The following is a 17,016-nucleotide window of genomic DNA, read 5'->3' as shown; positions in this document are numbered from 1 at the left end:
GAGGGTGTTGCGTGGCCTCAGTAAGTCGGAAGATGGGTTGGGGTAGGGAGGTGTTGTATGCATCTTTACAGTGCTTAAAGGGGTGCTTTCATTCCTAGCCTTTTTGGTTTAGGTACTTGCAAGTAACATGAATTATTTTCTTTGGCCTCCGAAATGTCTCCATAGTCATGTGGTTTCCTTCCTATAAAGGTGAACATTTCAGATTAAAATTCTGTTTGGCAGCTTATGAGGTCTCAAAACAGAGGCTGAGCAGAAAGAAGGCAGAACGGAAGGCAAGGGGGGCAGGAGTGCCCAGCTTAATACGTTTTTCCCAGTGTAGGAATTGTCTGACCTTTCTTTGTGCCATAATAATGTGAAAGGAGATGGAGTTACTATTTGGGAAGCGTTAACAAGAAAAAGAGGTGGAGGTCCAGCTGGGGAACCTGGGCGGGAGAGGGCTGGGAGGGACACGTTCCTTCTTCTCTTTGTCACTTGCACAGATCTTCCTCCTATCTGCCTTCATCCTGCTCTGGGCTCTTGCAGTTGTGATGCTGGTTTGGTGTTCGAGGATGGCAAAGAAAAGCAACAGGAGAAGGAAAAGCACATGTTATTAGTGAAGGAGCCAAGACCAGAGAGAAGCATCCTGGTCAGGACACGCAGGGAGCTGCACGAGAGCTGGGAGCTGGTCCTGCTCTCCTGGTCAAGCCCCCTGTCTCAGCTAACGTGGGACTATCACCGCGCTCCCATGCAGATTTAATTGCGTGCTTTAATATTCCCTTCCCATCCTCTTGTCTGCTGAAAGCTCCCTTTGTCACCTGGCTTTCACCAACGGAGAGTTCTGACTGCCCCACAGGTCTTCTCCTCTGGCTCAGAGGTGGCAAAAGAGCATCTTTGGTGGGTGCAGGGACTGGAGCCCATCACAGTGTGGAGGGTTACGGCTGTGTGGTAGGCTTGGTTACACCCATGTTGTGTACACTGTGTACCTCTGACAGAAACTCCCTCCCTTCCCCCCTCAGTAAGAGATCATGGAATATTTTGGGTTAGGAGGGATCTTTAAGGGTCATGTAGTCCAGATACGGATGCTGAATATTTTTCTTTCAAACTAACAAGGCATGTAACTAGGTGATGTGTGGGGTGGAAATGTAGGGCCGTGTTTGACTGGGGTTTCTCTGTTTCCTGCCCCACAGCTCTTCCATTTGCTCCTGCCCTGGGGGAAAAGACTTTGAGAAGATGGAGAACCAGAGGGGAGCACTCTTGGGATCCGTCCGCTGGGAAGGAGAAGAGGAAGGGGATGAAGAGGATGGGGTAGCTTCTGGTGTTTCTCCTTCCAGCCAAATGAGCAAACTGAAAGATGTGCAAGTGGAGATGCTCGAGAAGGCAAGGGAACTCTTCCAGCTGTGTGACAAGGATGAGAAGGGTTTTATCACCAAGGTGGATATGCAGGTGAGGGAAAAAAATCCTCCCCTATCCTGGGAGGAGTTGTAAAGTCATGCGTGGCAGAAGGGGGGAGAATGTGTTACGCCTTTACTTTTGACAGGGGTGTGTGTGTGTGTGAGCATTATCTCATTCAGATTTCTGGGAGTCAAACACTGACACAGCCGGTTGCTAGGAACTGAAAATCCCAGGAGGGCCTTGGACCTCCAGAGAATTCCAGGGACAAGTGGGACTGCAATTCAAAATTTTTAAGGAATGCATAAGATGAAATAAATTTGCAACAGTTCCTACAAACATTAAGCGTGCAGTGGATGGGAAATCTGGGGAAAAAAAAAACTTTGGTCTAATTTAAAAAAAACAACTAACGAACACCCCCCTCCCAATCAACAACAACCAAAAAATCCACCAACCTCTTAACAAAAAAAAGCTGTATAATCTTTTTGTCTCAGTCATAGCTAAAGCCTGATCTCAAAAACTCCTATTAGGCCTGAACTAAAACTTTGCTCTAGAATAATGTGTTGTGTTGCTTTCTGTTAAAAACAGTATTTGTTAAGAGAATCTCTATAGTTTTTTGTGAGTGTTGTTTTAATGGTTTATCAGAGATGGTTACATGTGGATTGTTTTTTTCCTGTCCCATCTCTCCCTCCATCTGTAATTAGCACTTGGCAAGTCCATGCTGGTCTAATTATTGACTCACTTTGTTTTGGGTTGTATGATGTCTAATTTTGTGTAGTTACATTAGTAAGTCTTTATTAAACTTTTATGTAAAGCTGCAGGTTTAATGGAAAGTAATGAGATTTTAACCTACGCGTTTTGTTATTTGGAAGCTCCTTTGGGTGCCTCTCCGCACTAAGTGCTCTGTACGTGTATTATGAAGGGAAATCTCTGCTCCTTGTCTCTGTTGTGGGAACAATGATATGGTCCTCTTGTGGTTTAACCCCAACCAGCAACTAAGCACCACGCAGCCGCTCACTCGCTTTCCCCTGGTGGGATGGAGGAGGGAATTGAAAGAGTAAAAGTGAGAAAACTCATGGGCTGAGATAAAGACAGTTCACCAGGTAAAGCCAAAGCCACGTGCGCAAGCAAAGCTAAACAAGGGGTTCATTCATCGCTTCCCATCGGCAGGCAGCAGCCACCCCCAGGAAAGCAGGGCTCTGTCACGCCTAACAGTTACTTGGGAAGACAAACACCATCACTCCGAATGTCCCCCTCTTTCTTCTTCCTCCCCCAGCTTTAGATGCTGAGCACAGTGCCATACGGTATGGAATATCCCTTGGGTCAGCTGGGGCCAGCCGTTCCCGCTGTGTCCCCTCTTGACTCCTTGTGCCCCCCAGCCTGCTCGCTGGTGGGGTGGGGTGAGGAGCAGAAAAGGCTTTGGCTCTGAGCAAGCGCTGCTCAGCAATAACGAAAACATCCCTGTATTATCAACACTGTTTTCGGCACAAATCCAAAACACAGCCCCATACTAGCTGCTAGGTAGAAAATTAACTCTATACCAGCCAAAACCAGAAGGCAGAAGATGACAGAAGAAAGCTAACTCTCTGTTAAGGACTGAACATTTTGTTTCTGATCTGCAAGATTTCCTGCAAGGGCTGGGAACTGAATCCAGACACCTACAAGTCTGTCCTCCCTCTCTGGCCAGAGAGATGGAGCTGGTGCCTGATGTGCCTGTGGAGAGCTCTTGGGAGCAGCAGTGGTCACAGGAGGCTGGCAGTGCCCCAGCCACCTTTGGGCAGGGCTGGAGGGAGGCAGGCAGTGGTTCTGAAGTGGGGAAGGAAAAGGGTTCTGAGCTCCCTCCAAACAAAATAACCCAAAGTTCCCTCTCTGCAGTCCTGGTTAAATCATCCAGTAATGGAGAGTGTCGCTGTATCAGCGGGTCCAAACAGGTATTTGTGTCATCACTCGGAGGCACAGGCAGACTGTTGCATCCTGGCCAGGATGCAGTGCTGGAAGGGCACATCGCTGTGGGCTGAGGGTGGCAGGGACAGTAGCTAGTCACAGGGAAGACTTGAGTCCTGCCTTAATTTTGTTTGTTCTTTTCTCTTTGCAGCGGCTCCAGAGTGAACTGCCCCTAACCCTGGAACAGCTGGAGACTGTTTTCAACAGCTTGGAGCAGAACAATAAGGGATACCTGACGCCTGTGGAGTTCAGTTTGGGACTAGGTAAGGACTGCACAGAGGCAGAGGAAGGAAAAAGCCCGCCTGAGACATGATGTTTTATGTTGGTAAGAAAGAAAGCGCAGTGGTTCTGCTGGAGCTGTGCCAGCTGCGCAGAGCAATGCCCCACACTTATGTAAATGTCGTTGGGAAAAAGGTGTGTGCAATACTGCTGTCCCCCGTCCTGAGGCTTTGTTTTGCCACCTTCTACAACTGTTACCTGCCGACCTGGTAGAGCCAGCTTCTGAACATCTACTGGAGGTGGTACGTACTGCAGCCTGTATTTGGCTATGTGATCCATTCATCTGGATAAGGACCCTCGTTGGATGAGGGGACAGAAATATGCCTCTTGGCAACTGTCTCCAGCTGGTGCTGTTCAAGGTTACTAGTAGGAGCCCTGTTAGCAGGTTAGCACATTGGCAAATGAGCTTGTGTTTTCCTCTTACCGCTGTCTTTTCCAAACACGAGGAGAATGCTAATCCTATACCAGAGTCGTCATCCAGCAGCAGAAGCAGTGCAGGAGATGTTAAGGCAGAGGAAGGACTATAGCGCTAATAACCTTTGCAATAGGTCCTTAGTTGCCTTAGCTGGTCGTAAGGTCTCAGAAAATCTGCACCTTCCTTGGACGTGTAGAGCTGTTAACTGGATCAGGTCAAAGCAAGTGGATACAAGTGGTCTACGATTTTCCGAAGCGATTGAGGAGGCTCCTGAATTGCAGTGTCCTGATATCTCAGCTTGTGGCTGCTTATGGCTTTCTCACAGCTTGGAGAAGGGTGGCCTTTTTGGTGCTCCAATTTGGACTGGCCAGAAACAGCCACCCCTGGAAGGTGAAGCTGTAGAGATTTCCTTGGAATAAACATGGAAAGCTGTGTCTTGGGCCAGCCTGTTCAGGGAATGTGTTAACCCACTGAGTGCCTGCTGACGATGCCTGTTTTTTCCTTACTTCCTTGCCTGCGGGGGTGCAGCCTTGGTGACTGGTTCTGCTGCCTTTGCCAGAAACAAGAGACTTCCCAGGAGTGTAGGCTTTCCTGCCTGGCACTCTGTAGAAGGTGAACAGGCACCATTTGGGCACCTTGGCATCCACAGTGCCCTCCGTGTTATTTGGTTATTCCTAAATCTCGCTGTTCGAGGCATTTGTCCCAGCCATAGGCGTAGATGGACATCATGAGGGTACCTGTCTCAGTGCTGTTTGCATCAGCCTGGCTCAGTGGGATTTGCTCTAGTCCAGGCAAAACACTTAATTTCTGCATTTCTTTTCTTTATGCCCATTCTTTGTGTCTGGCTTCACTGAAATCCTTTTCAGACTTTGCCCCAAACTCAAGTTTGGCCCAGCATGTTGCTGTCTTCCCTCTGGAGTGTGCAGGGGGAAAATCAAGGGCAGTGGTTCAAACTGCAATCAGGTCTGCTTCTTGAGAGGGCTCCTTGCGTGGCCTCTGAGAGGCTACAGGGTGCATCTGCACAACTGACAAAAGAGCACACATTTAAATTGTTCAATGTAAAGCAATCGGAGATCCTTCTAGGATGTCAAAACAATCTTCAGACCATCCTCTACTTCAATTTTCCCAACTGTAAAAAAGAGATAATGAGACATAATGACTCTTTCTTTAAAGCAGACATCCAAAGTGCCTAATCTAAGCTCATCTCCTTAATTAACTGTCTGAGCCTCAGGCTTTAAGCTGAGTAGGGCCTGTATCTCCACACCGCTAGTTTTTTTACAGCACGTTTTAAGAGTGGGAGAGAAGCGGCTAGATTCTGGACATGCAAAACTAAGAAGTGGTGGAGTTAAGTCACTTGAGGCACACAAATAGTGGATCTATTTCCCCTTAGAGCAGCTTCGTGTTCTCATCTGTGCTCTGAACATGTAGCTGAGATGTCATTTCTGCCTTTTGAACCAAGCAGGTATATTTTGGAAAGGAAGAGCAAGCTGCTGATGGAGGTCTGACCTCTGTGTACAGGATGAGGGCTTGTGTTTTGGGTAGGATAGTTTGATTTGTTTCTTTGAGAAGAATTTGTTCCCGGCACCAGTATTTGTCACATTCTTTGCATAGCATGAAATTCTCATGGCGTTAGTATCTCAGTGTGAAACAGGATCCAGATAGCTGGAAGCCGTCCGTATGTGGGATGGGGCAGAAGGCGGTTCATTTTGTTCAGACGCTCTACACAATCCTAGCGAGAGGCAGTCCTTGTCCTGCAGCCCTTGAACTGGATCAGTTGTAGCACATGAGAAGGGAGGGGTAATGATCTCCTCTTTGCTCTTTTTAAGCTGGGGAGCTGAGGCACAGTACTATTCAGTGCCGGGCTTGGGGTCCCAGGAGGAGCTTGTGGGATCATGGGCAGCTGAACCCACAGCCGCTGCTCCGTGGGAGTGAGGTGACCTAATGCTGCGCGCTTTATACGCCGAGAATCCAAGGCCGTGGGTGGTAGATCATCTTCACGCAGATGTGAGCAGAGCCCTAACAGCCTGTTGTTGGGCTGGGAGCCAGCATCGGTCCCAGCATCGCAAACTGGACACTGACATCACTCAGGATGTCAGGACGGAGGCTCTTTACTGACCAGGAGCTGTATTCTACACCAACAGTGTGCAGGCAGCTTCTCGTGGAGCTCTGTTGGGCTCCCATTTATATAGCAGCTTACTAAATGATATCCAATTTTACTTTATTCTCCTTCTTCCCTTCTCGTTCCACCAGGAAAATTACTAGGGATTGAATTGTGTCAGGGGGCTGGGAGAATGGATCACTCCAGGCACGAGGAGACCTTTGAGTCAGGCTGGTCAGATGAGTTAGACGCTGCAGACGATGAAGAGAGACGATTCTGTTCCATGATGGAGCAGCTTGGAGCAGCTCAGATGTTTGAAGAGTAAGTAGGGGAGTTGCATGGCATTACTTCTACCCTGTTTTGATCTTGCAATATACCAAAACTTCAAAGGACCAGCAAAGACCAAAGAGGTGAACGGAGCTGCTTGCTTTCTGAAGCGCTGCTTGGGCTTTCTGGTACTGCTGTCTGGGGGTTTCATATGCTTGGTAACCAATGCAGTGAATTCTGGATTGTTTCATCAGTTATCTATTACTTTTAGCGCAGTGCTTTTTGTAGAGAGTTTCCCAAACTAGAATTCATACCGCAGCTGTAAAATGTAACAGTTGGTGGCGTGGAAGCCCATTTACACACACCAAATGAAGTGTGGAGGGTTAGACTGGGTGAGGAGGATGAGTGTGCTGTCTGTTCCAGAACGGTGTGTGACTGTTCAAGTACATTCAGATAATCTTAGTTCTAAGAGTCTCTGAAAGACCTGTGCTCAACAGGCTGCTTGGGACTGGGCTGATCTTGAAGAGAGCGAAAGGCTAAACTGGGCAAGGGATGCTCACCTGAGCCTTGAAATTTGGTGTTAACGCCCTTGCATGTGGCCCCAGTAGAGTCTGCTGGCACCAGTGTCGTCCAGCCTTTTTTTAGGGTCTTCCCAAGTGAAGCATGATGCATAACTGGTTCTTACTGATGCACGTCTGCTGCGGCTGGGGTGCCCAACTGCATCTGCGGCAGCGTTTTTTTTCTGGCATCGTAGTCCAACAGTGTTGCTGCTTTCCAGGGAGCAGCCCAGATAGGGGCAGGAGGCAGACAGGATTGAAGACAGAAGCTGAGAGTGAAGGAGCTTGCTGCTTTCAGAGCTGCATCTGTCATGAAACAGATTTTTTTTTTTTTTTGTCTCATTTGCATTGTAATGCAAAGCACCTGCATGCTTCTTTTAATGCTAAACAACTTCTCCTGTCCTGAAAAATTCTGGAAAGCTGTTATGCCTCAACTAATGGGATGATGCTGTGACAGGCCATATTGCTGTTCTGGAAAAACAGTCTCGGGTGTTTAAAACTCTGCTTTCAGAAGCATCAGGTCTTAAAGTGGAACTATCCTGTTTTTATTTTGACCGCTTACTCGCAGTTTTAGGCAATGAGTTCAGTAGCTACTTCATGTCATGCCTTTGTGCCAAGCCAGCTGTTGTAAAGAAGTAATACAAAACAGAAGCTAATTGGGGTTGGAGCAGGAATCTGAACTATCTTCACTGTTTTTGCTAGAAATAAATGGTTTTGTTTGTTAAGGGGACTCAATATGTTCTTTTATCTAAAACACAAAGTTTTAATGAAGTGCTAGTAACTTTTTCAACTTGAGACAGAAAAAGGAGGCTATCATGCAACAGTGTCAGGGGGAATCAAGAGCTTTTTGGTTGTCTTTTTGTTTGTTTTTTCACAAAGAATATTAAGGGAGACAAATACATAGACAAAGAAAAACAGACATTTGGTAATGTCTGTATGTATAATTATTCTGTATATTCCTCCAAAGTACATCATGGATTTAAAAAAAAAAATTATTAATAATAAGTTCTTCCCTAAGAAGAAGCGTGAAGTAATGTCTGCATGCTTATAAGACTTTTTGGGAAAGAGTAAGTTTATAGGTGCTGTGTTCAAGCTGCGATAAATTAAATGCCAAAACAGTGTAATCGTTATTGCAGGTTTAGAAAAAGATTTTGGGGTTTTTGGGCTTCCTCCGTTATTATCCTGATATGACACCTGGGCAAATTTGCTTCCTTTTTTTGTGTGCCTCAGTTTCCAAACCTGTAAAATAAATAAGTAAGGAGGGCTGTAGCAGCTACCACTACAGTCCCGGTGTGTGAAAAACACCTGTGTGATGTGTGCTAAAATCCCTGGGCTATAACAGTTTGCTGCTTGACCATAGCGACAGCAAATTTGCTGAATGTTCATCTCTTCAGGTCTTGGTTTAGACACCAAATGTGTTACTGCTGAATACTTGGAATAGTCATCATTCCAGGTTTGCTTCCTAGATGGCTTTCCTTTCCCTCTTTCGGATGGCTTCCTTTATTTTAACCTCACAGTAGATCTCACCCCACATGCACGCTCCGTCACTGTCCAACTTCGCCCTTTGCTATGCTGGTATAATGGAGGTTGTCACAGGAGAAGGGCGGTTTGTCTGTCCTGAGTGCATGTTGGAATTGGAATAACAGTCCATAAGATGACACAGAAGCTCATTTGCTTTCCCTCTCTTTTGTATGCTTGCTCCAGTCCACGTGAGCTTCGGGAGCTCTGGGCTCGGCTACGAAAGGAGCGTCCTGAGCTCTTATCCAATTTTGAAGAGTTTCTGCTGCGTGTTTCATCATACATAAGGGAGGTGAATCACGAGAAGGAGTCCATGGAACAAGCATTGAAGCAGTAAGGAGAGCATCACGGCCATTTGCGGTCAGGAACCAGCTGATGCTTGGATGCTGCCTCAAATGCAAGGAAAGGCTGGGTTACAGGATGCAGAGATTTTTCTTGCTGTAATAAAGTGATTCTCTATCTTGATCTGATCCCCATGGGTTTGTTTTGGATCAGTGCCCACCATAACATTTGGTCTGGTTAGAATTCCACTCAGTCTTACACTGGTATTAGTAGGGATCTGTTTCCATCCTCCTCTCCTGTTTTCTATCTATTTTCTTTCTCTGTCCCGACCTGTGTGCACCCTGCTTTTTGTAGGAAGGAGACAGACCATGACCGGGAAGTCAGGTGCCTTTACGAAGAAATGGAACAACAGATCAAAGCAGAAAGGGAGAGGCTGATCTGCCAGGTACCTCATCTCTCTTGGCCGAAATCAAACTTCCTCTGGCCTGAAGCAGAGGTGGTGGCTCATCTGTCCAAGGAACAGCTCTTACTGTGCTGGGTGTTGTATGCACAGCGTATGTACTCTGCGATACAATATGTATATCTTTACCTCTCTAGGAAGCACTGAGACATGACAGGAGTAACCTGCTCCAGAAGGAACTGCGCAGCAAAGAGCAGGAGCTGGAGAAAATCCTTTACCACCAGAAGAAGGTAACAGGACCTAAATCCTTTCTAAAGAAGTACATCCCTTTCTACCGTCTTTCTGCTAAGGCCTTTTCTGGCTGAGAATGGGTTTTGTGTGCGGAGGGTTGGTACTAATCTGGTATTACCTAGTCTAGTTCCCTCCTACCTCTGAAGGTGTTAAAGTGATTGGTTTGTCTCCTGTGAATGTTCTGTCCAAGCATTTTCTTATCAGGTTTGTTTTCTCGTCACAGTCTATCGGTTGTACAACAACTATTTGGCAAGAAAGAGGGTAAAAATCTGGAAGTTGTGAGTTTGGAGCCTTTTGAGGTGTGTAAGAAAGCTGTGTGCGGATACACAAGAGCCAGATTTCTCTAGTTTGTTTTCTGGCTGCTCCAAAATAACCCAGAGTGAACAGTTCCATGACACTTAGAACTGTACGTACTGTATATTTGCATTTTAGCACCTAATGACGTACTGATTAATCAGTCACAGAAAAGATGAAGGCAGAAAATTTCCTTTAGCCTGTGGTCCCTGGTACAGACATTTGTATGGGATAGTCCATTCTGGATGTCTTTTTCCTTTCTGTCTGAAGAACTGAGACATGACCCCCACAGAAACAAATCATGGGAGGTACCTGTAAGAGGCTGGTGACTGGGAGTATCCAGGTTGGATACCTAGCTGTGATGTGGATGAAACAGCTGAAATCACCAGCTCATTGTGCAGCAGCTGGAAAAGTTAGCAAAACGTAGGTGCCATCAGGAAGGGTATTGAGAATAAGATAGAGGACGTAATTTTCCTGCTGCCCACACCCTTGATGTGCCTCAGTTGGCATGTGCAGTTCTTGGTTTCTCTAACTCCACCGTGTCCTTCTGAGTATGAAGGTGCAGAAAACGAATGCGATTCAGGAAGTGGAGCATCTGCCTTAGGAAGAGAAACCAGGAAAGTTTAGACTTGATTTTGGAGAGGAGGAGACTGAGGCAAGATCTAGGTGAGCTTCATATGGACTCAGGAAGGCGGTGGATAAAGGCCCACATACAACTGTTACTCCCTAAATCCTGCAACAGCAGAGGTGAGGGACTCGCTGGAATGGTGGTTTCTGGCTGTACTAAGCTACGTGGATAATCGGGTCCCTCTTGTGGCGTAAAACCAGTATTCTAGGGTATTGCTTCCCAGCGCAGGCAACGTAAACGGGAGAGCTGTGTGTGACGGAGGGGTCTTCGGGAGAGGCAGATTTGCTTTACTTAAAGCCTGTCCTCTGGCTCATTGAAAGGTCTGCGGAAGACCTTTCTGATCACCTGAAAGAACAGGCTGTGCGCAGGGGTTGCTGGCTCTTGGTCTCAACTCCACTGCTCAGCATATGTGGTCATGCTCAAATTTGCCCTGATGTCCAAAGGACTGGAAGTCTCCCGACAAAGCCGGGTGTGACTTGTGCTTGTAGCCTCAGAGGTGGGAGATGTAGGGCTTGTGTTTCAAGGAACCTAGGAGCGGTCCGCTCTGTTCACTCCTGCTCACGACTGTTGTACGTGTGTGCTGGTAGAGAGCAGGGTAGCAAGAAAAGAGTGCCACGGTGTGCTGCTTTACTTTGCCTTTGAGAGAGCGAGGAGGTAGACTGAGAGAGATGACAAGCTGAAGGTGTAAATGCAGAGGCTGACTGCTACCTACTACGCTGGTCAGAACTGGTTCCTGGTGCTCCTTTCTGCTTGCAAGCACAGATTGTATAATTCTGTTTTGGGGCTGTGAGTTGTCAGGTGGATACTGCAGTTTCTGCAATAGCACCAGCTTCAGCAGAGGGCCCTGGTTAGCTGGTATCGCTGGCTAGATACTGAAGTGTCAGTATGATCCTTCTTGCAATGCCCCGCTTGTCATCTGAGATGGGTGGGTTTGACGGCTGCATCTGTCTTTTGACTCTTCCCCATCTACGCCAGCCGTTTGTGAGGAATCGCATCACTGGTTGAGTACGTGCCTGATTTTGGGAAGTTCAAAGCCTGCTGTCTTGTTAGTTGTGTGTGGGTCTCATGCTACCTCGAGTTCAGCTGTGCCCCAGTGGCATTTAAACAGCATCTCTAGCCTGAGGTCCTGTCTCCAACAGTTGTAAAGGCCACCTAATCGCTGGACTTCCCAGGTGTAGCGTGAGACACCCCTAGCACCTCGATATATCCCCCTTTCAGCTGCCGTGGGCTCAGGAAGCTCCCAGACTGGAGCATGCATTTCAACAACTGTGCTTGATAAGTCCCGACAGACACACCCTTGCTTCTGCCCAAATTTTTCCAGTCCTCCTTTGACCCTCACTTGCACTCTGATTTCTACTATGCCTGCCTGACAGCAGCAGGTTCCTTACGCTGCCCGAAGCGCTTCCTCAGCTATGCCTCACTAATTGCATCACTTGCTCCCCGGTGCTGGCACGGATGGTGAGAAATAATTGCTTCCAATTCACCTTCTCGATGCCACTGGTGGTCAAGTGGTGTTTATCTCCCTTCTGCTTCGTTGCTTACGTCTGCTTTTCCAGCCTGTTTTTACAGGCATGTTTGTAGCACAAACCCTTCCTCTCTGTGTTTTAACCTCTCCTTTTCCTTGCCCATTGCAGCTGGAACATCAGCTGCAGTCGCTGAACTCGGAGCAGCTGGAGACCCGTGTGCAGAATGAAAGGCTCCGGCACCTGAATGAAAACCTGCTGGAAGAGGTGGAGAAAAGCAAATGGGAGCTGGAGGCGGTGAAGGGGCAGTTACAGAAGCTCCAGAAAGAGGCTCAGCTTGAGCAAGAGCAGAAGGACAGGTGGGAATGGGCAGGGAAGGGGGTGTCAAGGCAGGAACCTAGGCAGAGAAGGCAGAGTGGGCAAGTAATTAAAGGATAAGGATAATTAGAAGCCTTGGTTTCATCAGAGGATCGCCTGTCCCTTCTTGAGGAAAAGTATTAACATCCCAGTGATCTTACAGGCCTAAACAGGGAGTGATAATGCTGCCTCCAGCCTGCCTTTAGCGGGAAATGAATGTGTTAATGGATATCTGTTTAGAAAAGCAGTGTAAAACTACCAATGTTCCTCAGTCTAAAGGAGGCTTCTCCATTTATTTTCCAGTTCACCATCACCTCTATAAGGTTCCTACAGAGCCTCTTCTAATCACTTGTTTTCCTGTTTCTGGGCTTCATCTAATAATATGTAGCTAAAACACTGGGATGTTTCAGACCCAGATGGCGGTGAGCATCCTTCCCATCTCTAGCAGCTGAGGAAAGTGGAGTGTGAAAGGAGAAAATGGGTTGCCTGTCTTCATACTGGAGGAGAGCAGGAGAGCTGGGGTACAACCCAGCCATCCCAGCTCCTGCGGCAGTGCTGCTTCCCCTGAATCCTCCCAGCTTAGGGCAGGCCCTTATCTTGGAGAAGACTCTGGGTGTCCCTGAGAAAGGGATCCTTGTATTTCCTCTCCTGTTAACTTATTTCCCCTTTTAAAATCGCCTTTGCCCAGGGATGTGTTTAGAGTCTCCAAGAACATGCAGAAAGAGAAACAAAGCCTTCTTCGGCAGCTGGAACTCCTCAGGTAAGAACTGGCTGTGGGGAGATGCTGAGCAGGGCTGGGGGAAATGCCGAGCTCTTGTGCACATAAAGGGCTGAGGTTGCAGCACTGGGCTCGTTTCTCCCACAGAAAGCTACGGGACTGTATTCGAGCAGTGCTCAGACACTGCTTGTTTCTCCAGGTCCAGAGAGAGCTGTGCCACCTGGCCAGCTCTGCCAGAGAACAGGCTGCGGTGTTTCACCGAGTATTCCCACCACTGGAGGAATTTAGTCTTCCCTGCTGGTTAAGGGGACCATGCGGACCCCATTACGTGAGCTGGGATACTTGGAAATCCCAACATGTCCAGCAATAACTAACATCTTTATCTGTGTCCCAAGCTCCCTTTCTGTTCTAGCTTTCAAATGTTGGGCTTTACTCCATTTTTGATGAGTGCTTTATTGTGTCTCTCCTGTGTCTTCCTTTGGAGCAGAGAGATGAACAAGAAACTTCGAGATGAGCGAGATGCTTTTGAAGCCAAGAAGCTGGTTAGTCTCAGAAAGAAAATCCTAACTCCCAAACACCCTCCTTTCATCTGCTGCTGTTGCTGTCACCACTTGGGGGCCTGTCACTTCCACGGGGGACAATGACCTGAGCTCACCAGGCCTGGTGTGGTGCTTAATACAGACTTCACAGCACCTCTCTGCCCGTGCTGGAGACAAGCTCTGCTGGTTGCAGTTGCCAGTCCCTGGGTTTAAGCCTTATGACTGTTGCGCAGCCCCGTGCAGGGCTGCAGTGGGTGCTGCCTGCTGCACGTGTGGGGTCTGCGCGGTGTGACAGGCACTGGGCACACGCCAGGAAGGGAGTGAAGCTGGATACATCCCTGGAGCTGGGTGGGGAGGAAGACGATGGATTCCCAGATGTGCTGCCAGCTGACTGGGGGTGGAGAGGCACAGGAAGGTTTTGGAGTTTCTCTGACCCCTTGAGTTTGTAGCAGATGTTTTCAGATGTTCCTCTGGGGCAGCTCCCCATTCCTGTGAACTCTGCTGGGGTGGAGGTGCAGCAGTGAGCCTTGTGTCAGAGGGCTAGGAGGAGGCAGGGGGAACCCTCTGGAGCAATCAACTCCATCTCTGACCTTTCCCAGTCTCCAAGATAAGTATGAATATGTGATCTATTTTTAATTCTTATTATTTATTAATGAAAAAGTCTTTGTATTCCCAAATGTCATTGTCAAGGCTGCTCTGTGCTCTTCTTGGACCCATCCCTGCCATCATGTGTCTGTCTTTGCCTGCTCTGCCACCATGCCCCATTTGAAGATCTGGAAGTGGCTGCCTTGCAGTGAAGACAGGCAGTGGTAGGCTGCAAGAGACTGTCTGGCTGGTGTGTAAGGGAACGTGGAATGAAGCACAGGGCTCATGCCCAGATAGGGGACGAGATCTCCTGCTGCGGGAGAGGCTGCAGTTCTTCTCCAAGTGGAGCAGCAGCTGTATAAAATAACTTCAGTAACTTTTGGATGGAGGCAAGGTGTGTTTGTGTGTGCCTTTTTGTGTGTGTGTGTGTGTTTCTGAAATCTGAAAGATCTTGCTTTTATTCCCCCCTTCACTCCATTTTCAAAGCTGCAAGGTATGTGTATGTGCACCAGAGCGTCCTGCTCCCTCTTGGAGAAGTAATCAGCACTGTCACTCTGTAGCAGAGTCCAGTGCAAGCAGGCAAAGAAAATGGTTCATTTTCCTCTTTCCATGCGTAGTGCTTCATCAGCTTCTGGGTTCCTGTGGGTGGGGTGGGTGGCCCATGGAGACCGCGGTTCAGGTATGTACCTCTGCGTGTGTAAAGCTTGTCTGCTTCTGTTCTCCTCTCCTTTTCCCTTGCTAGGACCTGCTCAGGGCTTCTCTGAAACATGACAGTTGCAGGTGGATGTAAGAGAGAGCCTAGCAGAGACGGTCCCTAGTACAGAGGAGCCGCTTTCTCCTTTCTCCCAGTGCTGGCAGTAGGGATGGGGCAGCAGGGTGAACTCCTACCACCATTGCTCATCTGGTAGGGCTGTGTCATGCCCGGCAGATGAAGCCTGTGCTGAAGTAAGGGTTTTTTGCTTTGTCAGCCAGGACATCTTGTTGGCCACTCTTGTTTCAGTCCTCAGGAAAGCAGGGCTCCAACGGATTGCAGGGATGCTGCTGTCATCACACACCTGCAGATCTGCTGTCCAGCCTGTCCCACTGTAAGGGGCAGAGAAAACAGCTATACTTCCCTGCAGCAGCAAAAAGGAGAATCCAGCCTTCTGATGAGGATCCCTAATCACTCTTACCAGAGACTACCAATGTTTTTACAGCCTAAAAAGAAACCCAAGGCCTTAATACCATCTGTTAGTGCTGGGGAGAGCTGTGTTATTTCTGTGAAATGAAGGTGTGGTGAACAGCGGTTCTCTCTTAGCAAAGATCTTGAAGTGGTTGGGAGGAGGAGCTGGGCTGTACGTGGCTGACAGCAGCCCAGTGCTGTTCCTTTGCACTTCTCAGTGCTCAGCTTAATACCTTGCTCTTCATAAGAGTTTCTGGCCTTGCCAGGGTGCACCGACCCTGGCCCCACGGTGCTGTGGGGCACTGTTTTGCCCCGGTGGTTAGATCACAGATAGCCACCGCTGCTGGGTGCTTTAAAGACCTATGGGCTGTGGGTTCGGTATCACAGCCATGACTTACCTGGCTATAGAGTTATGCTTGCATGCTGCGTATTGACAGCAAATTTCATGTCTGCTGATCATGAAGAGTGTTCTGGGACTTTGACTACATTGGACATGTGTTTGTATTTCACCGATAAATCAGAATCTTTTTTCTGTCCCTCTGATGAACCAGAATCTTTTCCATCCAAAATGCTTGTACGTGTGCTGTTGTTGCTGTGGAATCCTTGCCATCGTGTGTTGTATAGCTGTGATGTCACATCTGTCCCTTTACAATCCTGGTGAAAAGCCAAATGTCACACAAACCTGGCAGGCCAATAAAGCACGACAGAACCGATGGCAAAGCATCCCGTTGTTTCTCCTTTCTTACCCAGGTAGGTGCTCTGCAGGCTGTTTCCTCTCCAGGTAGGGGATGCCATAGCAGATTGCCTGGGAGGCCCTTTGCTTCACAGGTGACGTGAAGGTTGTGGTTCGGCTCCGGTGGGCTGTAACGTGATTTCCTTGTTTCTGTGTGTCTAGAAGAGTGCCCTTGAGCGAACCTGCTCAAACCCTGAAAACATCCTCCTGCATCCCTGCTGGAGAACCACTGGCTGGCTGAACCACAGCCCAATATCGGTGTTGACTGAAGGGTCACTATGTGCCTGGGGGTCCTTTGCCTTGGAAGATATGTGCTCCACAGTTGTGAGCCTCTCCCTGCTGGGTTGTTTCTGTGCCTGGAGCTTCTCTTGAACACCAGGTTTATATGTAAAAAAAGTTCTTGGGGTGTTTTTTTCCCCTTCAAAGTTCCTAGTTGGGTGAGGCCCCTGCAGAGCCCAGAGTGTCTCCGTTAGTCGGACTGCACGGCGGCAAAGGTGTTCTGGGAATTCTGGCCAACAGAGCAGTTTCTTATTTTTTGCCTTTTAAAATAAGCCAGGGGTTACTGAGGAAATTGTCTTTGTAGCCCTCCCCTGGGCTGCGGGCAGCATGAAGGCAGGCCTGTCCAGAGCTGCCTGCAGGTGTGTGGTCAGGTCACAACTGCTGCCGGAGGTGGATCTGGCAAGCTGGGAATTCTTCTTTCCCCACCTTCACCCCCAGAAGTAACTTGTGAGGGCGTGTCGGAAATCTCCGGCCTTAGAGAGCAAGTACCTCTCCCTTTCCCCCGGCGCTGGGGCGGTGGGCACCTTGCCACACCGTCTCTCCCTCTGTCTGTTTTGTGCCTGTAGCCAGAGCAGCCAGCCGGTCCGTTTGGGGGTGCGGGGGGGGCTAGGCTGTAGCATGGCCCTTGGAGGAGCTGGCAGGGCAATCCTCTCTGCCGCAGGCTCTCCTGTGCGATCTCAGGCACGTTGTTCATCTTCGACTCTGTGGGGAATGACAAAGCTGCCATATGGGGGAAAGAGGGTTGCGAGAGGAGTTGTCCTGCTTCCTCCTTCTCTTCCTACCGGCTGTAGGAAGGGTGTAGTGTGAGGTAAGTAGGAGGAAAGCATGGAGAGGGACGT

The 17,016-nt window shown here is 48.5% G+C and overlaps 1 protein-coding gene across 1 annotated transcript in view; it reads left to right on the top strand.

The window, feature by feature from the left end:
- The window catches only part of CRACR2B (calcium release activated channel regulator 2B), a 39,746-nt gene that overhangs the window by 9,752 nt on the left and 12,978 nt on the right, over nt 1–17,016 (top strand). Inside the window, exons 2-10 of the mRNA XM_013298260.3 lie at nt 1,167–1,422; nt 3,464–3,575; nt 6,257–6,425; nt 8,633–8,779; nt 9,083–9,173; nt 9,326–9,418; nt 11,976–12,163; nt 12,850–12,921; nt 13,367–13,421. Coding sequence (XP_013153714.3) covers nt 1,167–1,422; nt 3,464–3,575; nt 6,257–6,425; nt 8,633–8,779; nt 9,083–9,173; nt 9,326–9,418; nt 11,976–12,163; nt 12,850–12,921; nt 13,367–13,421 — 1,183 coding nt within the window. The remainder of the gene's footprint in view (nt 1–1,166; nt 1,423–3,463; nt 3,576–6,256; nt 6,426–8,632; nt 8,780–9,082; nt 9,174–9,325; nt 9,419–11,975; nt 12,164–12,849; nt 12,922–13,366; nt 13,422–17,016) is intronic.

This window comes from Falco peregrinus, chromosome 9 (genome assembly GCF_023634155.1).
Source record: "Falco peregrinus isolate bFalPer1 chromosome 9, bFalPer1.pri, whole genome shotgun sequence".
NCBI lineage: Eukaryota > Metazoa > Chordata > Aves > Falconiformes > Falconidae > Falco > Falco peregrinus.
The sequence above is the reverse complement of the archived record's forward strand: the minus strand, read 5'-3'. Positions and strand labels throughout refer to the sequence as shown.